Source organism: Chanodichthys erythropterus, chromosome 6, assembly GCF_024489055.1.
Source record: "Chanodichthys erythropterus isolate Z2021 chromosome 6, ASM2448905v1, whole genome shotgun sequence".
In the NCBI taxonomy this organism is placed as follows: Eukaryota; Metazoa; Chordata; class Actinopteri; order Cypriniformes; family Xenocyprididae; genus Chanodichthys; species Chanodichthys erythropterus.
Window position 1 is genome coordinate 820,427 of NC_090226.1, and position 17,882 is coordinate 838,308.

At 38.4% G+C, this 17,882-nt stretch overlaps 1 protein-coding gene across 2 annotated transcripts in view; it reads left to right on the top strand.

The window, feature by feature from the left end:
• shroom2b (shroom family member 2b) overlaps positions 1-17,882 on the top strand; it is a 28,609-nt gene that overhangs the window by 2,440 nt on the left and 8,287 nt on the right. Inside the window, exons 2-3 of one of the 2 annotated variants that reach the window (XM_067387665.1) lie at positions 4,188-4,336; positions 17,141-17,158. In XM_067387665.1, the coding sequence (XP_067243766.1) occupies positions 4,188-4,336; positions 17,141-17,158 (167 nt within the window). The remainder of the gene's footprint in view (positions 1-4,187; positions 4,337-17,140; positions 17,159-17,882) is intronic. The other variant, XM_067387666.1, reaches the window with a different exon arrangement.

Genomic DNA, 17,882 nt, shown 5'->3' on the forward strand with positions numbered 1-17,882 from the left:
GTTTTATACCAGCGAATTGGTCGTTTTAAACCAGCGATTGGGTTGTTTTTAAACTAGCGATTGGGTTGTTTTTAAACCAGCGATTGGGTTGTTTTTAAACCAGCGATTGGGTCGTTTTTAAACCAGCGATTGGGTCGTTTTTAAACCAGCGATTGGGTCGTTTTTAAACCAGCGATTGGGTCGTTTTTAAACCAGCGATTGGGTCGTTTTTAAACCAGCGATTGGGTCGTTTTGGGTCTTTTTAACCCAGCAAATTGGTCGTTTTAAATCAGCGAATTGGTCGTTTTAAACCAGTGATTGGGTTGTTTTTAAACCAGCGATTGGTTTGTTTTTAAACCAGCGATTCGGTCGTTTTTAATCCAGCGATTGGGTTGTTTTTAAACCAGCGATTGGGTTGTTTTAAACCAGCGATTGGGTCGTTTTAAACCAGCGGTTGGGTCGTTTTGGGTCGTTTTAAACCAGCGAATTGGTCGTTTTAAACCAGTGATTGGCTTGTTTTAAACCAGCGATTGGGTCGTTTTAAACCAGCGATTGGGTCGTTTTAAACCAGCGATTGGGTCGTTTTAAACCAGCGATTGGGTCGTTTTGGGTCGTTTTATACCAGCGAATTGGTCGTTTTAAACCAGCGATTGGGTTGTTTTTAAACTAGCGATTGGTTTGTTTTTAAACCAGCGATTGGGTTGTTTTTAAACCAGCGATTGGGTCGTTTTTAAACCAGCGATTGGGTCGTTTTTAAACCAGCGATTGGGTCGTTTTTAAACCAGCGATTGGGTCGTTTTTAAACCAGCGATTGGGTCGTTTTTAAACCAGCGATTGGGTCGTTTTTAAACCAGCGATTGGGTCGTTTTTAAACCAGCGATTGGGTCGTTTTTAAACCAGCGATTGGGTCGTTTTGGGTCTTTTTAACCCAGCAAATTGGTCGCTTTAAATCAGCGAATTGGTCGTTTTAAACCAGTGATTGGGTTGTTTTTAAACCAGCGATTGGGTTGTTTTTAAACCAGCGATTGGGTCGTTTTTAATCCAGCGATTAGGTCATTTTTAAACCAGCGGTTGGGTCGTTTTGGGTCGTTTTAACCCAGCAAATTGGTCGTTTTAAACCAGCGAATTGGTTGTTTTAAACCAGTGATTGGGTTGTTTTTAAACCAGCAATTGGGTTGTTTTTAAACCAGCGATTGGGTTGTTTTTAAACCAGCGATTGGGTCATTTTTAAACCAGTGATTGGGTCGTTTTGGGTCGTTTTAACCCAGCAAATTGGTCGTTTTAAATCAGCGAATTGGTCGTTTTAAACCAGCGATTGGGTTGTTTTTAAACCAGCGATTGGGTTGTTTTTAAACCAGCGATTGGGTTGTTTTTAAACCAGCGATTGGGTTGTTTTTTTAAACCAGCGATTGGGTCGTTTTTAAACCAGCGATTGGGTCGTTTTTAAACCAGCGAATTGGTCGTTTTAAACCAGTGATTGGGTTGTTTTTAAACCAGCGATTGGGTCGTTTTTAAACCAGCGATTGGGTCGTTTTTAAACCAGCGATTGGGTCGTTTTTAAACCAGCGATTGGGTCGTTTTTAAACCAGCGATTGGGTCGTTTTTAAACCAGCGATTGGGTCGTTTTTTAAACCAGCGATTGGGTCGTTTTGGGTCTTTTTAACCCAGCAAATTGGTCGTTTTAAATCAGCGAATTGGTCGTTTTAAACCAGTGATTGGGTTGTTTTTAAACCAGCGATTGGGTTGTTTTTAATCCAGCGATTGGGTTGTTTTTAAACCAGCGATTGGGTCGTTTTTAATCCAGCGATTGGATCATTTTTAAACCAGTGATTGGGTCGTTTTTAAACCAGCGGTTGGGTCGTTTTAACCCAGCAAATTGGTCGTTTTAAACCAGCGAATTGGTTGTTTTAAACCAGTGATTGGGTTGTTTTTAAACCAGTGATTGGGTTGTTTTTAAACCAGTGATTGGGTTGTTTTTAAACCAGCAATTGGGTTGTTTTTAAACCAGCGATTGGGTTGTTTTTAAACCAGCGATTGGGTTGTTTTTAAACCAGCGATTGGGTTGTTTTTAAACCAGCGATTGGGTCATTTTTAAACCAGTGATTGGGTCGTTTTGGGTCGTTTTAACCCAGCAAATTGGTCGTTTTAAATCAGCGAATTGGTCGTTTTAAACCAGCGATTGGGTTGTTTTTAAACCAGCGATTGGGTCGTTTTTAAACCAGCGATTGGGTCGTTTTTAAACCAGCGATTGGGTCGTTTTTAAACCAGCGATTGGGTCGTTTTTAAACCAGTGATTGGGTCGTTTTTAAACCAGCGATTGGGTCATTTTAAACCAGCGATTGGGTCATTTTTAAACCAGCGGTTGGGTCGTTTTGGGTCGTTTTAACCCAGCAAATTCGTCGTTTTAAACCAGCGAATTGGTCGTTTTAAACCAGTGATTGGGTTGTTTTTAAACCAGCGATTGGGTCGTTTTTAAACCAGCGATTGGGTCATTTTTAAACCAGCAATTAGGTCATTTTTAAACCAGCGGTTGGGTCGTTTTGGGTCGTTTTAACCCAGCAAATTCGTCGTTTTAAACCAGCGAATTGGTCGTTTTAAACCAGTGATTGGGTTGTTTTTAAACCAGCGATTGGGTTGTTTTTAAACGAGCGATTGGGTCGTTTTTAAACCAGTGATTGGGTTGTTTTTAAACCAGCGATTGGGTTGTTTTAAACCAGCGATTGGGTCGTTTTTAAACTAGCGATTGGGTCATTTTAAACTAGCGATTGGGTCATTTTAAACCAGCGAATTGGTCGTTTTAACCCAGCAATTGGGTCAATTAAAACCATCAATTGGGTCATTTTAACCCAGCATTTGGGTCAATTTAAACCATCGATTGGGTCGTTTTAAACCAGCGAATTGGTCGTTTTAACCCAGCGATTGGGTCATTTTAAACCAGCAAATTGGTCATTTTAATCCAACGAATGGGTCGTTTTTAACCCAGCATTTTTAGAGTGTAGTTTAATCTGTGTCATTGCAGCATTTGTTCGGTTCTTCTGTCTGTTGTTGGAGTTTCGGTCTCTGTGGATTAAGCAGCATGAAAATAAACAAATTGGATCTAATTAGAATTCCCAAAATTTTTTTCTGTAATTTCCTTTAATCTTGTTCTTGTGTAATTCTTCAGCACTGCTTTAATGTGAATTATAAAGAGCAAAATCAAGTGTTTGTGAATCCTGTGCCGTTCCTGCACTTTATCCAAACCAAAACCACGAGGTCACGTTAGTGAGCACTACTGAGTGTGGAATACTGCATACAGCACAGAAACCATCTGAACCCTTACAAATCATGATCACAAACTGATCTGAAATCAGCTGCTCTGGACTTTATGGGACGTGAAACAAGCTGTAATCTAAAGTTTCGAGCTCTTGAATATTTAACTGCTGCACTCGGGTTTCCTTTTACTGTCAGCTGATGGATCTGATAGGACCTTATACTGTTTCCCATGTTACTTTCAGGGTCATGCAGGTTGAGTGATACGTTCTTTGTTCATGTCCTGTCCTCATCATGATGTTGATCTGAACACGAGGCCTCGTCTTATTGTGATTTCTGACTCCTGTGTCACGCATAAACATTTTAACATGCCGAAAATATGGCCCTATGAAATCTGTTTTATTATATCCCACATTCTGTATTTTCTGATTTATGGATTCCTTTTAAATGGTTTAATTTAAAATAATAAAATATAATAAAAAAATTTTAAATCATGTCTAATCAGCTGAATTTAATTTTTTATTATTATTAACTATTAAAATATTAACACTGTGATATCTATCTGGTAAAAATATATATGATTTGTATGTTATTTATTATTTTTATAACATTTAATGAAACCACTAAAATGAACCTCAATAAATAATGTTGACTACATTTTTCCTGTCACGTATCATTCCTGAGCAGAACTTCCTGCAGATCTCCACACAAACCACATCCATCCCAGCATGGACGCTTTAATCAGATATTCCATAAATAACTCTAGACATGTCAGAGATGAGCAGGAAAAGAGCCGCTTCATCGCTGCTGGTTTTATCCCTGCTTCTGTTATCAGGGGTTTGACTCTCTGTCATCTTTAAACTTGCAGTGAAATAACGTCTGCGCTGAAGCAGATGGAGATGTTTCTGTGTGACTTTTTTTGCCAGTGCTGATGTTTGTTTGTGTGTTTGTTTGTTTAGGTGGAGGACGGAAGTCGAGCAGCTCTGGGTCAACTCCAGATCGGTGATGAGATAGTCAGCGTTAACTCGGTTCTTCTCAGCGGTTACAGACTGGAGGCCATTTGTCTGGTTAAAAGCTCACATAAGATGCTCTCTCTGGGAATAAAACGGTAGGATTCCCCGTTAAAAGTCCACGTAAAATCAACACTGACCCCATTTGCTGGTTCATTTGCTTTTCTCCTCCAACCAACTGTCCTATAGAGACACTGGCAGAATATATATAAATATATGGCAGAATGAGTATGAGTACTGTGCGATTTCGATTTTCAGAAACCATCCAATAATTTTCCCAAGTTTTCTTTTTGAAGACTTTTTGGGTGTTTTTCCCCCCACCTTGTTATGCTTATGCTGTTCCTTACATAAGCTTGTTTCCGCCACTACATAAAAAAAATAAAAAAGGTAATTGCAACTTTTGAGATTTAAACTTTCAATTGCGTCTGATAAAGTCAGAGTTGTGCGATTAAAAACTCGCAATTGCCAAAAAAAGTCAGAATTGTAAGAACTTGCAATTGTGAGAATAAAGTCAGAATTGAGAGGAAAAAAATTTGCAATTGCAAGAAAGTCAGAATTGTGAGATTTTAACTCGCAATTGTGAAAAAAGAGTCAGAATTGTGAGAGAGAAATTTGCAATTGCGAGAAAAAAGTCTGTTAACTCTATATGACAGACTTGCGCTGTATGTTGTACTTAACTAAATTTTCTTTTTGAAGTGATCTTCAATCATATTTCAATCAATTCAAAACCATGGTGAACAGTGCACATCTGAAGTGTCGCAGCTGAAGGAAATAATCCATTATTTATCAGCTTTAATATATCGGCCAAATTTTCTTATTGGGCCAATAATGATAACATTAAAAATGAACATATATCAGCTGATACTGATATTGTGGCCGATATCGAGCATCCCTACTTTCATGTTGACATAAAATGCAAAGTCAGTGTTGATTTGTATTGTGAAAAGTACGTGTTGCATTTTGCTCAAAGATTACAAGGTCAATAATGTGTTTAAAACAATATTAATGCACAGATGAATTGTTCATAATAAGATAAGTGACATGCATTAAAAAATAGGTAAAAAATAGTAATATTAAATCTGGATCTGAACTGAAGCTCTGAGATTTCATACTTATGTTGACGTGTTTACGCTTGATACTGTTGCCAAACCACAATATGTGCTCTGTGTTTACATGGAGTGGATTGTTGCTGAGCCACAGTGTTGGGCTGGGCCGCGCGGTGTTGAGTTTCTCCTCAGCGTCTGAGGGAAGGTGTTTGCTGTCTGGAAATTAAACTCTCACTGTGAAGATCACACAATCTTTCAGATATTTTGCAACATGTTCCTATCTGACCTGAGTGCTGTAGTCAGCAAATAGTTTGATTAATATGGTAGTTACATTTTTATCCTCTTCAAGGACAAAATGTAGTCCTGAGTTTATTACTTAACCTGGTGTAAACAAGTTTTCAGCCAAGAATTCAGCCCGTATATTACTCTAATAATCAGTTTGCCAGTTCAGATCAGATTATCGCAGAGGCTTTTTTTGAAAATAGGCTCATTTTCCATCTCCCCTAGAGTTAAACAGTTGAGTTTTACCGTTTTCGAATCCATTCAGCCGATCTCCGGTTCTGGCGATACCACTTTTAGCATTACGCCTGAATGATAGTATAGTTCCTAGCCATATCAGCCTAGAAAATCGCAACTTTTCATTTTCTGTCAGTTTTAGTACACGATTTAACTATAGAAGAGTCAAGTTTTAAATAGGAAAAATATCAAAACTCTTTGGTCATTTTTAAGCGCGATGCTAACAGTCTAATCAGATTCAATGAACTATGCTAAGCTATGCTAAAAGTGGTACCGCCAGAACCGGAGATCGGCTGAATGGATTCGAAAACGGTAAAACTCAACTGTTTAACTCTAGGGGAGTTGGAAAATGAGCCTATTTTCAAAAAAAGTGGAGTGTTCCTTTAAGGGTGGGCTTTTTGTGCTTCAGACAGGATGAAACCACCCATAATATCCTAGCAACTGCATAGCAACACCCTTGCAACAACTAAGAACACTCTAGCAATTGTATAGCTACACCCTGGCAACCACCCAGAGCATTCTAGCAACTGCATAGCAACATCCTGGAAACCACCAGAGCATCCTAACAGATGCATAGCAACACCTTAGCAACCACCAGAGCATCCCGCCAAATGCATAGCAACACCCAGGCAACCTCCCAGAACATCTTAGCAAATGCATAACAACACCCTGGCAACCACCAGAGCATCCTAGCAAATGCATAGCTACACCCTGGCAACCACACAGATCATCATAGCAAATGCATAGCAACACCCTGGCAACAACTAAGAACAGTCTAGCAAATGAATAGCTATACCCTGAAAACCACACAGAGCATTCTAGCATACTAGCAAATACATAACAACACCCTGGCAACCACACAGAGCATTCTAGCATACTAGCAAATACATAACAACACCCTGGCAACCACACAGAGCATTCTAGCATATGCATAGTAACACCCAGGCAACCACACAGAGCATCCTAGCAACTGTATAGCAACACCTTGGCAACCACCCAGACCATCTTAGCAAATGCATAGTAACACCCTAGCAACTACCCAGAGCATCCTAGTAAATGCATAGCAACAGCCTGGCAACCACCAGACCATCCTAAAAATGCATAACATCAACTTAGAACACTCTAATTGTATAGCACCTTGGCAACCACCCAGAGCATTGTAGCAACTTCAAAGCAACACCCTAGCAACCACCCAGAGCATCCTTGTAAATGCATAGCAACACCCTGGCAACCACCCACAGCATTCTAGCAACTGCATAGCAACATCCTGGCAACCACACAGAGCATTCTAGCAACTGCATAGCAACACCTTGGCAACCACCAGAGCATCCTAGCTAATGCATAGCTACACCCTGGCAACCACACAGATCATCATAGCAAATGCATAGCAACACCCTGGCAACAACTAAGAATACTCTAGCAATTGTATAGCTACACCCTTACAAACACACAGCATTCTAGCATCCTAGCAAATTCATAGCAACACCCTGGTAACCACCCAGAGCATCCTAGCAAATGCATAGCAACACTCAGAAAAACCACACAGAGCATCCTAGCAACTGTATAGCAATACCTTGGCAACAACCCAGAACATCTTAGCAAATGCATAGCAACACCCTAGCAACTACCCAGAGCATCCTAGTAAATGCATAGCAACAACTAAGAACACTCTAGCAATTGTATAGCTACACCTTGGCAACCATCCAGAGCATTCTAGCAACTGCAAAGCAACACACTAGCAACTACCCAGAGCATCCTTGTAAATGCATAGCAACACCCTGACAACCACCAGACCATCATAAAAATGCTTAGCAACATCCTGGCAACCACCAAAGCATCCTAAAAATGCTTAGCAACACCCTGGTAACCACCAGAGCATTCTAGCAACTGCAAAGCAACACACTGCCAACTAAACAGAACATCCTGACAACTGCATAGCAACACACTGGCAATCACATCTATAGCATTCTAGCATCCTATCAAATGCATAGAAACACCCTAGCAACCAGCCAGAGCATCCCAGCAACTCTATAGCAACGCCCTGGAAAATATCCATGTTGATTTCTCTTTGTCATGCATAGTTTGTTGTATTGTTTTTGTATGTCGTGTCTGGTTGAAACTAAAGCACAGTATCAGAGAAAAGAGCTGGTGCAGAAAGCTTTCTATCTCCATTCTGATCAAGTTTGAAGCTCCAGCCTGTGTTTATTCCAGGCGTTACGGCAGAAATCACCATGACGTTTGTGAGTAGGTGACACCATTATTTGACAGTGCGGAACAAAAGGGGCGTCATTATTGTGTGCTGCTGCACGCCGTCACACACAGGAGGCCCGAGGGCCAGCCATTGTCTGTCGTCACGCCTCTGCTGGGCTTTATAGGCGGGTCTGGGGCCTTTGGGTCTGTGTTTCTCCCGGACTCTAGTGGGCTGCCGTCATCAGAGGCCTTCTGGGAGTTTATATGTATTATGTTATATAGGTTATGTTGTTTCTAATGTTACGGAGCAACTTCATTTGCTCAGTTTTTCATTGCATACCGTACACAGTATGTGTGTACAGTGTTACATTCCCTTTGTCGCCCCATCAGAGCATTTAAGGCCCTACGGCGCCATCCAGTGGTGCTTAAAATGTCTGAAAATCATTGCATCTGATCATGGCTGCGTCCCAATTCACATACTTTCTTGAGTAGGTGTCATCAGCATGTGACCTACCAGCATCATTCACTGACAAATCCTCACTCATGGCCTCATGGGATAGTAAAGCGATCTCGCTGGAAGTAGTAAGTACTTTGTGCCGACTCTTTCATGAGTACTGTGGATTCAGACACACTTCTTTTGTCACATGCTGTTTTTCGCCTACTATATAGCAAGGAAGTTTGTGATTTTGGATGCAGCCCTTGTTTATTTTATCAGTGCACAAATAGTTCAGCTATGGACATGTTCTACTCAGATCTATAATAATAATATTATTTTTAATATATTTTATATTTGTATATTTTCCGTCTTAATTTGTTAGTTTTAGCAGTTTTTAAAAAAAAAATTTAAAAAAAGTTTTATTGTTTTTGTTGTTTCTATTAGTTTTGTCAATGTCTATATAATTTGTAATATATATTTTTTCAGTTTTAGTGTTATTTTATTTACTAAATGAGCTGAAATAAAATACAATAAAATCATTTTTTTTTTTTATTTCAGATGTTTATTTTAAGTATGAAAATGTTTTTTGTGTTTGTGGTTTTAGCTTAGTTAATTAACTTTTCGTCTTAATTTTCAACAAACAAAACATCTCACAAAAGGTTTTGTGTGTAAAGTGTTTGTGTATCTTTCTATAGAATAAATGAATCAATCTTTATTTATAAAGCACATTTAAAAACAGCTGATGCTAACCAAAGTGCTGATACGTTGCATCTATTGCAATGAAATTCGAGCATTTTTTTTAAATGTGTGACTTAATTATCCAAATCTTTTTGAGGCAAAATTCCCAAATTTCCTTTAGTTTTTGAACTAAAGACTATGCACAATTTTTATTCTGGCTTTATTTCTTTTTATTGGATTTGTTTCAGGCTAAATTTGAACTTACTTCAAAAGTCATTAATCATTTTATAAAATATAAAATCGAATGAGTTTGATTAACACTACGGTTTCAGAGTCACGTCCAGCTCAGAGCCTGAACCCTGAATCCAATTACTCTCAGCACAGATTTACCAGGAGGAAGACAACAAATACACAATTACATGCAACCAGATCAAATTATGTTTGATTTATTTTTTATTTACACACTTTATTTCTAGAGATGTGCTACACATGACACCGCTGCCGTCATTCCAGGCCAAATTCATGTTTCAGTCGTCATGATGTCTGTGTTTTTTCACTCTAATCCCCCCTCTGGTTAGAGAAATGGATAATTCCATTACCTAGGTGAGTTTGTTGGTGCGCTGTGATTGGCTGCTGGCCGTGAGCTCATTGTTGTGGTCTCTGGGCTCATAGTAAGCGCACAGACGAGGCTGAACTCTGATCAGCGTGCGGCACGTTCCACTATATGGAGATGGAAACACTGCGAGATTCAGATCAACAGGTATCTGCTCTTTCACACTGTGTGTAGTGATGCGTGTCCTGTGACGTTTTACATAGTTTACATTTGTATGTATGTTACATTTGATATCCAGATATTGATTTGTTGATAAATTAATGTAGTGATGGCCACAAATTATATAATAATTATTTTATGTACACATGAAGGTACAGTGTGTTCTTAAATACATCATAATTACAGTTGAATTTTTATTTAACTGTAAGTTTAACAATATGACAGAAAGCTTGATGTCAGAATGACATTAGAAGCACTAGACCAGTGTTATTTTAGTTTAATAGAGATATTTTTATAGTTTTTATAATTTTTTTTTGTTTCCAGTTTTCACTTTAATTTTAGTTGAAGTTTTAGTAGTTTTGTTGTGATTTTTATTTTTTAGTGTGATTTTTTTTTTTAATGTCTATTTAGTTTATATATTTTTTATTTCAGTTTTAGTTATTTTATTACATAAAGTTAAACTAAATGAAAATTATAAAACATTTATTACAAGTAACAGAATTTTTTTTGCTATTGTTTTTGTCATTTTAATTATTTTTTGTGGATTTTAAATATGTTTATTTAGTTTTTATAATTCATTTTTATTTCAGTTTTAGTTATTTTATTACATAAACTAAATAACAGATGTTGCCTTGAGATAAAATAAGTATAATTTTTTAAATATTTTAATTTATTTCAGTTTACATGTACTTAATTTCCAGTAACAGTTTTTTAAAAAAAATTTAAGTTATGGTTTTAGCTTTAGTGAACTCTAATAATCCTAGTCTGTCTCGCGTCATGTTGTCTCGCGTCACGTCGTCTCGGACTGTCCTCGGTTGCCGTGACACCTGTTACATTATTAGGGGTTTGACGAGGGCCGCTGAAGCTCAGGGATTTGAGACGCGGCCGTGAGAGAAACTGATCTCAAACGCCTCTTGACTGAAGATGAAGTTCTCGGTTAGGTTTTATTTTATGTTCACTTTTGTCTCAGATAGTTCTCCTAAAATGCTTTAGGGAAGATAAATTAAAATAGAAACAATAGTTGACATACAGTAAGAATATCGAGCTGTAAAATGATTGTGGAGAGCAGCCTGGATCATTTGGGAAGAATTAAATATGAAATAATCTAATTAATATCTTCTTTTTTTATGTGTTAAGCTTTTTTTTTTGTAGGAGTATATTTATTAGCCAAAACCTGCTGCAGATTAAAAATATACTGTAAAAAAAATCTTTGAAATTTACAGCAAAAAACTGATGCCTTTACAGTTTGAACTTAAATTTACAGTAAAAATGTATATATTCCTTAAATGAAATAGTGTTAATATACTAAATTATTCAAATTTGTGTGAATAATTGACAACCACCTTAAAAACAGAAAGATGCATAAAAATGATGTGATAAAAAGTGTCTTTTCCACAAGCTGAAGTAAATATAGTGTCATAAACACACAAACAACACCATCATGATATCACATGACACTAAAATAGTGCAGTAAACATGCATTTAACAACACAAGATGAAACAGAAAACACTAATGTACATAAATAATAACTCTAAGATGTGTTGCAATTTGCGTACTTGTTCATTATTCTGTGCAGTTTTGCAGTATAAATATTGCGAGTAGTGAAAATTCCAAAAATGAAAAACCATCAAAAATGTTCACTTACATTTTGTTCACTATGACAGTTCAAAAAACTACATTTTAATAGAAATGACCATTTTTTAAACTTTCATTTTTACTGTCTACTACGGTTAAAATGACTATAGTGTGTGCATTGAAACGTTTGCTCTCTCGCTGGCTGTCTGTATGAGTCGTAATCCTGCTGCTGATCATCACGGCGCTTTCTATTGTTGTGTGTCTGTCTGCCTCTATTCAGGCTTCAGTCCAGGATCATCACTGTGTTCTGAACGGTGACTCAGCTAACGGAGAATTCAGCCAGCTGTTAAAGCCATTTCTGACTGGTCCTTAACTCATCCTGCTTGCAATCACATCATTCTCTATAGGGCACAGCTGATTGGTTCCTGCTTTATCAGTAGCCAATGAGCTCGCTGCTCAACCTTCAAACACTCGGTGCAGTTGTGGCGCGCTTTCAGAAACCCTCCACCTTCCCCAGCTCCACCTGTATAGATCTGCTATGGGTATAACAGCAGCATAGCCATTTCATTTGAGAAAAACTATCATCATGTCATAAACATACAGAAACTCAACGGTTTTCACTGCAACCTGTCAAAATAAACGTTTGGTTTAACTTGAAGAAATTGAAGAAGCATGTCTAAATGCTTTTTCATTACTAAAATTGAATTTAACCATTAAAATGAAGTACAAAAAAATTTAAATGGGAAAAAAGCGAAATCCAAATTAAAATAAAAAACAATAGCAACAAAATCAGCATATCCTGGCTCTTTCTTAACCCATTTAAGTAATTATTAGCATTGGTTTTATTTAAGTTATTCTTCAATAATTAATACAAAAAAATATATTGTTATTTTGCACCTCTGAATGTGGTGACATAATTCATCATTTGGACAGAGGGCTAGTTCTTAATATGGTAAAATACTGTATTTACAAGTTTTATTTAGCCTATATTAATTATTGTTAAAATATATTTATTTAATTAATACTGTTTATCTATTTTATTTGTCCTGAGTCCTGCTTTCATATGCCCATGATATTTGATAGACCTTCAGCCAATCAGATAAGCAGATTTCGGAGCATGTTACTGCAATACTTCTCCTAGCCCTCCCCTGTCTCGAGCGTCTGTAATCCCTCAAGGAAATCTGCGATTGACTGGGACACACACTCGCTGTTTGTGTTGTTTCAGGCTGTGTGATTGCATCATACACGGTGTTTTCAGCATATATGGGTTAAAGGCCAGACGCTTAACCTACATTAGTTGTGGACGCAGTGGAGGTCTTTCCACACATGCCTTAAGATTCCTGACTCCTAGAGGTTCCTTTGTGTCCACACATCTTTAAAAGCATCGGAGGAATGCAACTGCCTGGGAAAATATGCAGCCAAGCAAAGTCAATGCAGTAAAGAAGCTCCTAACGTTGAATAAAACAACTTTTTTAATGCTTTTTCTGGTTTAAATCAGGTCAAGAAACTGGGTAAGTTACGTTTGATTATATTCGTCAGCATTTAATTAGTCGTAGTGTTTGTGGTAATGCATTTATCTCTTTATTTTGCTCTACAAAAATAATACTGCATGTCTTTTAAAGCGAGTTAAGATTTAAAATGCATGATTGTTTTTCAGCAAGATCACTTTTACTCAGTGTTGAGGGTAATTACAAGTAAAGGTGGGTGCACACTGTGGGATTTATAGTAGTCCTTTACGATTGTTACTTCTTAGACTGTACGAACATGATCCTCATGTCACACTGTAGGATCTCAGCTGTCCTATATGTCAGACTGTACGACAGTCAAGACGCGTTAAAAATGGGTGTGCGCTTGAAAACTTGTCCAGAGTTTTACATCATCAACCCACACACATTCGGTGACTGTGAGCCGCATTACACACGGCACTGAAATGGTGGCTAACAAAAAAATCTCTAGTGTTCATTTTGATCACGTCTTATCTTGAAAAACGAAGACAATTTGATGTTTGTCGTAGAAGTCACACTGCAGGACTGTGTGCCAAATCTGGCACTGCCAGAATTTCGTCTGAGGTCAAATTTGATTGCAGCGGTCATTAATCGGCTGTCAGTGAACTTGTCAAACTAGCGATCAAAGACTAAAGATTTTGCATAGGATTATAGGAATCTTTTAGGATTCTCAAAATTTGTCTCAAATGATCAAATTGTGGCCAAAATTGCACAGTGTGCACTAGGGCTGCACGATTAATCGCATGCTATTCTCACGCGCATTTCGTCAGTAAAGCCGGTTCCCTGATTACCGCTAAATCACCATCACCTGCTTTCAAATGAAGCGGCATTTAATAGACAGAGCCGTAGATCACTGAAAAGCCACGCAATATCGCGTTCATATCGCAGATGAATCGCCTTCGATAATGAACGCGATATTGCGTGGCTTGTCCGTGAACTACGGCTCCGTCTATTAAAAGGCGCTCCGTTTAAAAACAGGTGATGGCGATTTAGCGGTAATCAGGGAACCGGCTTTACTGACGAGACACGCATGACAATCTCATGCGATTAATCGTGCAGCCCTAGTGTGCACCAGCCTTAATGCACTGCAAGTAATTACAAGTAACACATTGCACATAACGCATTACAAGTAACGCATTACAAGTAATCGCAAGTAACGCATTACAAGTAATAACAAGTAACACGTTGCAAGTAACGCATTACAAGAAATTACAAGTAACGCATTACAAGTAATTACAAGTAAAACATTGCACGTAACGCATTACAAGTAATCGCAAGTAACGCATTACAAGTAATAACAAGTAACACGTTGCAAGTAACGCATTACAAGAAATTACAAGTAACGCATTACAAGTAATTACAAGTAAAACATTGCACGTAACGCATTACAAGTAACGCATTACAAGTAATCGCAAGTAACGCATTACAAGTAATTACAAGTAACACGTTGCACATAACGCATTACAAGAAATTACAAGTAACGCATTACAAGTAATTACAAGTAACACGTTGCAAGTAACGTATTACAAGTAATTACAAGTAACGCGTTACTTTTAAACAAAATATCTGAGTTACTTTTTCAGAGAAGTAAAGTTGTTTTCCCATTTATAAACTGACACATCTCCTGTCCCCATTTTGAGAGAAATCATGAAGGTTGTTGTAGTTCTAGACTAAATGCGAGCAGTGGCGAGTGATTGGACCTCAATCTCAGTACCTCAAACAAAAGTACATCATTTTACAATACATGAGATAAAATCAGGGATGCAAATTTCGACAGCTAAAAACAGCAATATACATTTTTGGCTGAAAGAGATAAAGGTAAAAAATATGAGCTGAAAATATAACTAAATTGAATAGTAAAAATGTGCCTTTACTTGAAAATGTGGTCTGTTAAATAAAAATTCTGTCAACACGTACATGAAAAGGTCTCAACTCGCAGAATAGAACAAGCATAATTGTTTTAGATAGAGACCAAACAATACATGTAAATAGGAACATGTGGCTTTTGGGCCGCGTTTTGGTTTGTATCTTCACGTAAACATAGTCGACCACATACACCGATCAGGAATAACATTATGACCACTGACAGGTGAAGTGAATAAAACTGATTATCTCTTCATCTAGTGGTCCGGTCCAACAGACGAGCTACTATAGCTTCAGTTGCTCAAGAAGTTAATGCTGGTTCTGATACAAAGGTGTCAGAATACACAGTGCATCACAGTTTGTTGCGTATGGAGCTGCATAGCTGCAGACCAGTCAGGGTGCCCATGCTGACCCCTGTCCACCGCCAAAAGAGCCAACAGTGGACATGTGAGCATCAGAACTGGACCACGGAGCAATGCAAGAAGGTGGCCTGGTCTGATAAATCACGTTTTCTTTTACATCACATGGATGGGGGAACGCAAGCTGGTGGAGGCAGTGTGATGCTTTGGGCAATGTTCTGCTGGGTCCTGCCATCCATGCGGATGTTACTTTGACACGTACCACCTACCTAAGCATTGTTGCAGACCATGCAGAACATGTATTCCCTGGTGGCTGCTGCTAACATCTTGGTGCAGATACCACAGCACACCTTCAGGGGTCTAGTGGAGTCTATGCTTTGACGGGTCAGGGCTGTTTTGGCCGCAAAAGGGGGACCAACACAATATAACGAAGGTGGTCATAATGTTATGCCTGATCGGTGTATATTTATTTTGAGCATGTATTCCTGATTCAAACGAGCCCAAACACAACATAAAACGATGCATAGATCACCATAGATCTTGAGATAATTCTTATTATCTCATTACATGCTGCTTTGCTAAAGCAATATGACATCTGAGATCCGATCACGTCATGATGATGCACTGTTTTCTAACGTCATGATAACGTCGAGAAGGTCAACGAATCGAAACTGGATCTCAGGTATAGTGGGTAGGGACGATGAGTAAAAACCAGGGTTAGGAATTGAGAACCGGTTCCAAATTTCCATGAACTGTGAATTCGATAAGACGCACGCATTTCGATTGTAGGCAAACAGTTTTGCCGACTTTGTTTTTTCTCTCTGTCTGAGATGTTTTTCTCAGCTCAACTGGATATTCTTGCAGCTTTTTCTGTCTCCTTGACAATTTCATTTTTGGCCATTTGCATTTGCACCCAAAAGGCTCAAGTTTAGATGATGTGTTTTTACTTGACCTGATAGAGACATTCTCATCTTTGTCAGCTCAGTTTGATTTGGTTAGATTATATTTCTGTAACAAGAACATAATGCCAGACTGAATTTAGGACAAATAATGAACTTTAAAACACCAAATAAGTGTTGATCTTGCATATCGGTCATTATTCTGAATGGCAGTGAACTGACGTGATGAATTGGCCTCTCAGACAAACAACAGATTGAGAAGAATGTGTAGCTCCTCATCTTCCTTTGTGACAGATTGAAAGGCTAAGCTCCCATTTATCGCATGCAGTTGCTGCTCTGTTGTTTGGTCGGCATATGGTGACACCGTCCATCCGGAAACATGGCTTTACCCCGGTTAACCTAAGTGGACTGTAAATGAATGCAAAGTGTGGAGTGAGTAGGAGTGATGATGGTACACATTCAATACAATATGTAATATGGCAAAAGAACAAAAATAGTGTATGACATTTACACTTTGTGATGACTAATCATGTTTTTTTTTACAACAATGGGCAATTCATGTTTTATGCTTTAGATGCTCTACATTATATATTGTGTTTTTTCTACCTTGTTGCACAGGAAGTTTAAAATGGTGGATATTGTAACGCAAACAATGCCTGCAGAAAGTGAAGTGCACGTGGCAAGGAACTTTCTCACGAAGATTTTGAGAAGTTCTATGAGGTATTGTGGAGCTGTTGGCCTCTGTCTTATGATCCTCAGCCCTGTAGTTATCACCCATCAGCCCGTCTGCCCCTGCCAGACCCGAGTATCACATCCTTTGCCATGTGGCGTCTTAGCTGTAGCTGTGCTGCTCACGTGCAAGACGGGGATTATATGCTTAAGCCTATTATCGTGCTGTCAATTTCACTGGCTTCTTTAGAACCTGTGAGCGTCTTCAGTGTTTCCTGCTGTCTTGTTGACGAGTGCTGATGAACATTTGTCAAAAATGAACAAATATTCTGCTTTTGTTTCTTACACAATTTGTCTTTTATCCCCTTCTTTTCCACCTCACATGCATTTCAGGAAAAATCGCTTCAAAGGGTATGTTTTGTGTAGCTAAATATGTTGTCATGAAGTTATATTCTGCAAAAGGAATAAATGTTGTTATTCACAGTTCCTAAAGTAGATCTCTTAAGGCCCATTCACACCAAGAATGATAACTATAACAATAACAGTGAAGATAAAGTTCTAAAAATCATTCTAAATATAAATGAATATCAGAATTAACGATATCGGTGGAATCAAATTCAGAACGATTTTTTTCCAGCTGATGAACCATAAAAACTTTTACCCCACGTTTACCCTAAATTTGTTCCAGGAACTTTTTTCCCCTGACATGTTGCTGTCTGCATTTCCATTGCGGTCTACAGTATTGTGAAGATTAGGCAAATTATTCCAGTGATGTAGGACTGCGCAAAAACGTATAAGCTTAATAAAGCCTGAACCTCGTCATCGATCCATTGGGCGTATTTTTTAAACTCCATTGTTGATTTGAATAGCAACAACTCGTACTGCATGCACCGCAACAGACTTGGTGGATGAAATAAAATGCTGCATGAACTCAGCCAATCAGCATGTTCAGTGCCCAAGTCCAACCCCCGAATGTTCCTGAACTTTGAAAAAGTACTACCTCGTGAGCAGGGACTTTCTGAGGGGGAAATCTTTACCCAGGAACTTCATTAAGACCCTGGTCCCTGTGGTCGAAACACACCAAGTACCACCCCAAAGTCCCTAGTTTCTGGGGGAAGTTTCTGCGTTGGAAACA